Source organism: Lepus europaeus, chromosome 5 (genome assembly GCF_033115175.1).
Source record: "Lepus europaeus isolate LE1 chromosome 5, mLepTim1.pri, whole genome shotgun sequence".
Classification (NCBI taxonomy): domain Eukaryota; kingdom Metazoa; phylum Chordata; class Mammalia; order Lagomorpha; family Leporidae; genus Lepus; species Lepus europaeus.
Genome location: NC_084831.1, coordinates 27,630,774 through 27,640,328, shown reverse-complemented (window position 1 = coordinate 27,640,328; position 9,555 = coordinate 27,630,774). Strand labels below are relative to the sequence as shown.

General features: G+C 61.7%; 1 protein-coding gene across 1 annotated transcript; it reads right to left on the bottom strand.

Moving 5' to 3' along the window:
* Window positions 1-653: 653 nt before the first annotated feature.
* Window positions 654-9,363, bottom strand: NCDN (neurochondrin). Its single transcript, XM_062190942.1, has 7 exons — window positions 8,938-9,363; window positions 7,965-8,105; window positions 5,894-6,862; window positions 4,657-4,898; window positions 3,946-4,170; window positions 3,431-3,573; window positions 654-2,178 (listed from the first exon to the last, which is right to left on the bottom strand). Exons 1-7 carry the CDS (start codon window positions 8,968-8,970, stop codon window positions 1,742-1,744), a joined length of 2,190 nt encoding a protein of 729 aa, XP_062046926.1. The 5' UTR covers window positions 8,971-9,363; the 3' UTR covers window positions 654-1,741.
* Window positions 9,364-9,555: the final 192 nt, after the last annotated feature.

The following is a 9,555-nucleotide window of genomic DNA, read 5'->3' as shown; positions in this document are numbered from 1 at the left end:
TAATACATACAGGCCTCTTCGCAGCCACACAGGCAGAGCCAGCCCCAAGGAGGCAACAGGACACGCTCAGTGGAACGCAGGCTGGTCTGAGGTTCCAGGTGGAGGTGTGTCCGGGGTGTGTGCTTGGGGCTGGCCTGGCTCTACCGGGGCTGAGGCTCTGGCCCCTGAGTGAGGTAGTGGGTGCTGTGCTCCTCTCCTGCTCTGGCTCACAGACCCCTGCTCCTCCCACTCGGCATGGGACAGAGGCCAGGCGGTAACCTGACGGCCACATGTGACCTGCAGGCTTATTTAAAACATGAGCTACCAACAAGCAAAAGCCAGATTTCACACACAACTGAGGATTTCCGGGGCGGTGCTTTATGTGGATCCCGCAGCACCAGAGCCGCCCCAGGCTGGCCATGGCAGCATGAGTTTGTGAACCTGAAGCTGGGGAGTCGATGGCCTGCATGGAGCCCTGGAGTAAGTCACTTTTCCATGCCTCAGTCTCCTCTCTGGAAGACTGGGCTACAGTGATTTCTTCCTGGTATCCTTGGGAGGGCCGACTGAGGCGGCCCTCCAGCAGGGTGCTGGCAGCGCACGTGCTCACTGTGCATGGTGAGCCCCTGGTGGGGAAGAGGGCAGGTGCAGTGCGGACCACTCGCGCGGCTTCTTGTCACCAATGAACGTTTATTGAGTGTCCACATGTGCACAGCTTTGAACTTGGCGGTCACAGAGCGCGCTGGGGGAGGGTGGGGAAAGGGGAAAGCAAAGAATCAGGTGTGTGTGTGTGTTGGGGGCGGTTCCCCCTGGGTTTGTAACCAAGGTAGGTCCTGCTGGAGCCGCCAGGCGCGTCTCTCTGCAGAGAGGACTTGGAGGAGGGGTGGGGGTTTAAGCCAGGCACCACGGTGGCAGTGGGGTGCAATCACCAGGGAAACATGCGGATTCCAGGGAAGTGCCCCTCCTGTTCCTGGCTCCTGCCAGGCAAGACAGCACAGGGATCAGACGCTCAGGTGTCCAAGCAGGGATAAGGACAGGCAAAATAAATAACCCCCCCGACCCCCACGGTCACTCTGCTGCAACACGATACAAAAGTGTAGAGACCCAGGTCCAGCGACTCCTGGGTCCTCTCCAGGAAGCTCAGGTGGGAGGAGGTTTCCCACCCTCCCCCAGGCCGGTCCTCCCCAAGCTACCCTGAAAGACGGGGCCAGTTCAGACCCTGGGTCACTGAAGTCGATGGGAAGCACTGTGATGGCAACGGCCTGAGCCTGCTCTCTGCCCAAGAGGCCAAGGGCAGGAGCCGTAGGGCCAATTTGAAGGACGTGGACCTGGGGGGGCCAGCAGGGGCACCACAGCCTAGGGGAGCCCACGCCCTGGCCGGCAGGGCACATGGGCCAAGGCAGTCAGCTCCTGCCAGCCCTGTCCTAGCCTGGGGCCTCCCCTCCTGCGGGGGAGCCAGACATCGGGCACAATGACACCTAGTGCCCCCCTCCCTGGGGGCTGCTCCAACCTTCCCCGGCCTGGCGGGGACAACCACGTTGATTTCCAAGCCGATCCCTGCCCCCAAGGGGGCCTGGGGGACGGAACGCAGTTCCTTACACTTGAGGGGTGGGCAACCATACCCTTGTCCTCGGAAAAGCCAGAAAGCTGGGGTGTTTGGGGGGAGATGTCTGGGGAGGGGGTCCAGTTTGGGGGCTTCAGGGAAGATGCCTCCTCCCTCCTTCCCTCGCTGCCCGCCCCCGGGTCTGTCCCCAGTGGACACCCCTCAGGGCTCTGACAGGCACTGCTCCAGGGCGGCCATGCGGTAGTGGCTGGCCGTCTCCTCGCCCGCCTGCAGCCTCATAGCCTCCCGGCACAGCCGGTTGGCCCGCGCCAGCTCCACCAGGACACCCTGATAGGCGGCCACCATCTCAGGCTTGACGGAGTTGGGACTGACGCTGCCCAACAGCTGCAGCAGCTCCTGCGGCCAGCGGGAACGCAGGGCGGCGGGGGCCAGCCAGGGCAGCAGCGGCACGCAGCCCGTGAAGGCCTGCATGCCGAGGAACCAGAGCTCCTGCAGATCGGCCCAGATACCCTCGTAGTCGGGCGACAGGGCCAGCACCGCCTGGTCTGAGCCAGGAGTGGCCCGCGCCACGTGGGACTGAGACAGGAAGAGGATGGCGGCGGCGAAGAAACCTCGGGATGCTGGGGTTCCCTGAAGAGCTGGAAGACAGGGAGGGAGAGGAGGCATGAAGTGGGTGCTGGCAGGTGGCTGGCGCCTTGCCTGCGATCGGACCACCTGGCTGCACTCCCCACCACGGATGCTTCCTGTGTGTCCTTGGGTCACAGAGGGGTTTCAGTCTCTTCGCTTATAAAATGGGGCCAGTCGTGCTACTCCTAGAACTTTTTGTTGTGAGGATTAAAAGTGATCATCTCGGTGCTCTCAGTCACCAAGACCTCTGTAGGAACCAGGGGTAGGAGGGGGCTTAAGGTCCGACGCAACCGAGAACCTTCTTTGGGGTTCTCACAGCAGTGGCACAGCCTAGAGGGCTTCGCCAGGCTAAGGCGGCTGCACCAGTTTGATTCATGGGCCAGGAGAGGGCACCATGAGGGGAGCAGGTGCGTGTGCCCCAGCTTTTGTTGACCCGACGGGTGCCCACCAGGCAGGGCTCTCCAGGAGGCTGTTAGTCTAACCTGGTGGCATTCCTGGGTGATGACACGGCGCTTCTAGTGGGAAGCTGCCCCAGAGTGCCCGGGGCTCTGGGTCCACAGGGACATGCTCTCCTTCACGCTGTGGGTACCCTGCTGGGATCCTCACATGGGGAACGCAGAGGAGCTGAGGGGATGGGCATGTTACACCCTGTTCCCGGGCATCTGCTCAGCTCCTCCACCCTGACAGATGGGGCACAGGGAACAGGCGGGGACAGAGGGACCCAAGCAGACACCCACGGCCAAAGTGGGAGACACAGGGGGCTGCCAGGGTCTGGAGGAGGCCCCTCCCCCTGCACACAGCCAGGAGGCAGGGTTGGGAGAAGGCGTGTGCAGAGGCCACAGAGTGCTGATGCCTGTCACTGGGGTGGGGGGGTGGGGGGCGTTGATGTGCTGAGCAGAGGAAAAACCTCAATGGAGGAAAGTCAGGGTTCCTACTCAAGGCCTGGCTGGGGGCGGCTGCTCCACCTTGAAGCACAGGATTCGGATTCCTAGGGCTGCAGGGATCCCAGGTGCCTCTGCCAGTGCCTCTAAGCAGGCCTGTGCTTAACACCCACCAGGCCTTGCCTTCAAAGCCTTCAGAAGAGAATGTTAGCGTTTTGGGAAGGAGGGTGGGGGCAGGGCCGGCTGGGTGCTGCAGAGACTGCCGCTCGCCTGGGAAATCCTGCGAAATCATCTGCTGCAGATGCTGACTGGTGCCCAGAGCTCGGCAGTCCTGCCTAGCTCTTCTGCCCTCGCCCACGAGGCCCAGAGCCCCAGGGCTTACCTGGAGAGGTGCTGAGGAGCCGGGCCATGAGGAGGCCCAGGGTGGCCACGTTGGCAGCCAGAAGTAGCCGGCCCTGTTGCTGCACTAGCGCAGGGAGTGACGTCATCAGGGTGTTCATAAGGGACGTGAAGCAGGCGTCGCGCCTGGGAAGAAAGGGAGGTATGGATGAGAACATAGCTAGACCAGGCCCTGTGCAAAGCCTGTGCTCTGGGGCTCCCAGCTCCACCAGGCCAGGATCTGGCCAGCTATTAGGCAGCAGTGAGAGTTCCCCTTGGGCCCCACAGCCATGGCGTCTGGGGACCAGAGGCTGGGTTTCGACTGCTGCGGGCAGACGTGCCCAGAGACAACACTTGGCGTGCCTGGTGTGCCAGATCCTCGTGTGGAACTGGCTTTGTCTATCTGTCGATTCAGAACCCCACGGGCGCCTGGAAGCAGCAGGCAGCCGAGATTGGAAGCGACCGTGCAGCCCTCTTTGCTTTCCTGTGACCTCCCCCCAGCCTCCCCGAGCCCCTCACTTGATCAGCCCTGGAGCAGTGACCACGAGGTTGAGGAAGATGTGGCAGCAGGTCTGCAGGCCGATCTCCACGCTGTCGGGCAGCACCGAGGTGTCGTGGCCAGGGGACGTGAGCTCCCACTGCTGCAGGAAGTACTTGCAGAGGAGTGAAGGGGCCCCCTCCTTGATCAGGATCTCCCGGGGCCCATCTTCCACCGTCAGGTGGCACCAGCCGGGCAGAAGGAGCCTAGGGGTGGGGTGGGGGGACAGATGTGCAGGTTAGGAGATGAGAAGGCACAAAGAATCCCTTTCCAAGGGCACCCTGCCTAAGAAGAGATGGGAGAGGAGGAAGGGCGTGCCCTCCCAGCACCAGCATGGAGCCGCACAGGCCCAGGATCAAACTTGGGCCCTGCTGCACGGTCAGATCATGATCAAGCTCGGTTTCCTCATCTTTCAAATATGGATGAGGCTTCTGTCCCATCTGCCTTGGGGACCAAACGAGGTCATTTTGGTGCAGGGCAGGACTAAATACCTGGCTCCAAGCAGATGCTCAATACATTGCCCAAGTTCTCTTTTCATTGAGAAATCTGGGGTCACGGCCCGCCCCGGGAACAAGCCCCCCAAACCAACAGAAACAACGCTGAGTGAACTCTTCTAGTACAGTCAGGAAGCCGGGCCAGTTTCGGGGGATGCAGTGTCCCCACGTGACACTTTTCTTCAGGATGGAACTCACCGGAGAGCATCCCCTGGCCAGGTGGGTCCCGGGGTGCTGGGGGAGATGGCCAGGGTAGCCACCTGCTGGGAAAGGTCGTTGGCCTCCTCAGCCTCCTCGTAGAGGGTCTTGGCGTAGCGGACGAGGAAGGGCAGCAGCTGGCACACTTCCTTACGCAGGGAGGAGGTCTCCTCGGCCAGCCAGGCACCCAGGATCCGCACCGAGGCAAACACAAAGGGCTCCTTCTGCTTCTCGGACCCCACCTGTTGCCACAAGAGCCCTCTGAGAGGGAGCAGGTCCCAGAGGTCCTCCGCAGCCCTGCCAGCCTGCAGCCCAGCCCAGAAATGTCCCAAGCAGAAGGGAATGCTGGTCTGCTAAGGCCTTCCGAGGCAGCCACCAAGCCTTATGCCACCCAGTGCACCAGGCACCTGGCACCCCCGGCAGGGGCCTGACCCAGAGCAGGCCCTCCGTGTGCAGAGGCTCCATCCCTGCCCTGGCTAAGACTGCAGTCGCACTGCCATCTCCCCAGCTCTAAAGCAGCTCAAGGCTAGGAGGAACCTCACAGGTAAAAGCCGAGCAAACCCTCCTGGACCGCAGCTCCGACCCAGGCCAGGGGGATGGACTTCCGGCTACTGTGTAAACACGCGCAGTGGGAGGAACTGGAAAATGGGGAAGAGCGCCGAGTGCACTGTGTGGAATATATGGCTGGTGAGTTCAGTGGCTGGGGCCGGCCGTTAAATAGATCACGGTTCTGACTGAATCCTTGTGGGACAGGCTGGCTGGCTGCTCAGACAGGAAGAGACGTGATGGGGGGTGGGGTGCAGTCAAATGGATTCAGCAGAATCTCTGCAGAGGCAGGCACCAGGCAGCCCTGAGCCTTTCGTTGCGTCATGACAAGTGCACGCGTGTGTGCGCGTGTGTGTAAAACAATGCTGGAGTAAGCACAACAGACTCCTTGACTTGGTGTGTGGCGTGTAGTGTGTGTCTATCCGGGGAGCGCTGTGAGTGGGAGGTTACCGTGTTGCGTGTGCGCGTGTGGCGTGCTGGGATGCGAGTGCACATATGGTGTGTGGTATGGTGCTTGTGTGCAGGCTCAGGGCGGGAGGGAGCGGGAGGGAGACTCGGTCACACACTACTCCCCAGAGTGCTGGCTGCAGTAGCCACGTGTACCTGCAGCTGCGCCATCTCTCCATGACCCCCTTTCCCCTCATCAGGTGGCTCCCGCTCTGGCTCCCTCTGTGGGCCACTACCCCCTTACCTGCTGCAGGTAGTGGATGACGGCCCCGATGGCCTCCTTCATGATGCTCACGAGCTGCACCTTCTGGGGCTCCTTAAGCAGTGACTGCTCGCAGCGGGTGCACTCCTGGATCCCCAACTCCATGAGGGCATAGCAGGCCGTCACCACATCCTCTTTCACCTCCGTGCCCGTCTCTTCCAGTGCCAGCCGTACCTCCACGCATGCCAGGTTTACCAGCAGGGACAGGAACTTGCTCCCGGAGTTGCCCGCCGGGATCCAGTCGGAGCCGCAGGCATGCGCCAGGCGAGCGGCCAGCTTCAGCGCAGGGTTGCGCTGCCAGGAACTCAGCTTGCTTCCCAGGATGCGTGCCAGGCCGGCCTGCAGATCCCGGAGGCATTCAGGGGGCACGGTTGTCGGGGGCAGAAAGATGGGCAGCAGCTGGCAGAGCTCGAACTTGCTGGCATCCTCAGCTTTCTGGAAATCCTCGCTGAGACCCCGCAACACGGCTAGTAGGTCGGGCTCCGCCTCCTTCCAGCACTGTGTCTCGGCAGCAGCCAGCAGCCCTACCAGCAGTGCCAGGGCCTGGTCGAAGCCATAGCCATGCCCTAGGTATGCTTGGCACAGGGCAGACACGGTGCCACCAGCAATGAGGTGCCGGGGCCCTCGGGGTGTGCCTGCTACAGCTGTCAGACACTGGTAGGTGTCGTCGACCATGGAGCGGCGGGCAGCGTCATCGGGGTCGCCCCTGGCTGTCAGGAAGGTGCTAAGGATAGGGATCTTGTTCAGGACCTGGGGATGGGCAGCCAGTTCAGGGTCGCTGCAGAAGCAAGCCAGCAGGGCCACGCCCAGGGCCCGGAGAACATGGTCTGGGCAGCCATCCGGTGCCTCCTTAGTGGTCAGGAGGCGATTGGGAAAGGTGAAGCCGACGGCGTCGAAAATCCGCCGCCGGGTTTTGGCATCGATGTCACCTGCTTTGACTGCCTTGGTCACCTACGCGGAGAGGAGTATGTGCTATCAGCAAGAGAAACGGAAGAAGTAGCAGAGACTGTGCCTTCCTTGCACCCTGGGGTGTTGAGGGCTAGCAGGCTTGGGTTATGCAACGGAACTCACTCTGGGGTCATCTCCTCCAGCTCCCCCTTTCTCCTTGGAGGGACAGAGGTGACCTCTGAGAGCCCTTTCAGCTAGGATTATGCCAGGGGAGGAAGGGTCTAACCCTCCTCAACCACTCACTTGGGCATTTCACCACCAGGCCCGTGCAGTTCTTCAGAAGCCTCATCTAGATGCCCACAGACTGGGCTGGAAGGGGCTCAGAAGTCAGTATTTCAAGTCCCCCAAAGATTTGGGGTCTTTCCCTAACTGCTCCCTCCAGAGAAGTCTCTGAGCCATTTCCGCCACCTTCTCGGGGGAAATGGCTCCTGTGTCTCGCCGCTCTGCTTGTCAAAACATTTCCCCTTACATTTCACCTAAACACCTCCTCTGCTGCAGTGTGAGCCCTTGACTCCAGAGCCTTCTCCCTGTTGCCATGGCAAACAAGCAGCGGCTGTACTCCCTCCTCCTTGCACCCCCCCACATCAACACCCCCCCCCCCCCAGCACTGCAGCTCTTGCTCTGCTGTCCCCAGCCTGGGTTCCTCCAATAGGCTGAGCTTTGAACCCACTCCCTTACCTTAACCTACCTTCTGCGGTCCTGACTATCCCCTGGGACCCCTCCCCAGTCACCTCCAGTCCTGTGACTCTCTCCAGAACAACCATCCCCAGCCCTCGAAAACTCTGCACATTACTACCTGCTGCTGTTACCCTATGAGTCAGCTCCCATCTGCTCTGGGACGCCCCGGAAAGCAGATCCAGGCAGCCTCCTCCAAGGCCCCCAGTGCTGCCACAGCTTTCTTCACCCCCTTTATCCCTTCTGCGCACATCCTCGGGGAAGTAAAAACAAGAAAAGAATAAAGTACAAAGATAGGGGTCTTGGGCCTTCTTTGCTGCCTCCAGGGCTGCCAGCACCACCTGCATATCCCTGGGGACTCACTGACCCCATTCCTTGGAGGCCCAACCACCCAGCCCTTCCCACCTCCCAATTTCAGCCAGTTCCTTACTAGCAGCAGGGCTGCAAACTGCTCGCTGTCATTCTTGGCCTCACGGAGGGCTCCCAGGTAGCGCTCCAGGGTGGGGTTTCGGCTCTCTGCCTGGTTCAGAGCTGGCTCACAATCCGAGGCCATGATGCCCGCCTTGCCCAACTGTGAACACAAGAGGGACTGAGCATCCCTCTGCAGAGGAGGGGCGGAGGTGGGGGTGGGGGTGGGAGTGGAGGATGCAGGGAGGGATTAGCACAGAGGGAGGGGAGGGGAGGATCTGGAGGGGGGTGGCTTCCTCAGGACTGACCCCTCCTTAGGGGAGCTCTTCTAGGGGGCTGGACCTGCAAATCTCTAGGGATGAAGAAGGGACCCAGGTCCAAGGTCACCTACAGGAAGTGGGAGAGAAGAGCTGTTGAGCTGGACAGCTCTCCTCACTAGTCTCCTGGGGTGGGAGGGGGCTGGCCCCTGGCACCAGAGGCCAGGTTCGGCAGAGGCACACAGGGAAGGAGCAGGGAGGACAGACAGGAAGGAATGGAGACACAGATGGTTCACGAGAAGTTCGATTATCCGGACTCAGGCTGACACGGTGGGGTGGGGGGCCGGGAAAGGGCGTCCTGGGCTTCAGCGACAGTGAGAATATGAGGTCTCAGCAGGGAAGGCTTGGGGGCCCCTCCGGGGACCCCACCCCTCCAGCCAGAACTCTCAGCCGCCCCCGCAGGCTCCTTGCCTCCTCTCCTTTCCCTCCCTCGGGCAGAGGCTGCAGCAGCAGCAGCGGCGGCGGCGGCAGCGGCAGAAGCAGCAGAAGCGGCAAAATTAACCCCTTGCCCGCCCTCCCCATCCCACTCCCAGCCTGTGGGTGCCGGCAGGGGCTGGAGAAGCAAGGAGGGGTCCCAGGTAGCTCCCGGGACAACAGAGAATCCAAGAGCCGGATAATCAAAGCGGGGCTGCTGAGATGGGGAGATGAGGAGGGAGGAGGGTTCCTGGCGGTCACCACCTGTCCCGCCGCAGCCAGGTCACAACACGACATTGATGAAGTCACGACAGAGCAGCGATGAGATCACACTTCACGATGGCGCGGTGATGTCACGGAGAGATCACAGCAAAAATCACGACATGGGGGGGCAGCCCCCGAAGATGACAGGGCAAATTATTTTTAGAAAGATATATACTGAAAAGGGCTGTGACAAAATGGAGTCTTGACAGGGCACGATGATGTCGCGATATGGCGCGATGGAGTCGCGATAGGGTCCCCAGGGTGTGTCGGCATCGATCAGCGCCGGCTCCGAGAGGCTCTAGCTGGGATGCACGGGAGGGTCTGAAGGGGGCTGAGCTCACCAGGCTGCGGCCCCGAGCAGCAGCGAAGTGTCCTCCGGGCGCGATGCTCCAGGAGCCTGGGGCCGCTGCTCACGCCGCGTTGCCCACTCCGGGCTCCGGGCTGCTGCAGCTCCACCCCCACCCCCGCAGCGCTCTCGACCAATCCGTGGCCGCTTCACTCCGGGCGCTGGCCAATGGCACGGCTGGGCGCTAAGCCGTAGGGGCTGCCGCCGTGACCGCCATCTTGCTTGTGGGTATTGCCCGAGACTGGGACTTGGGGCTCGTGCAAAGACTCAGG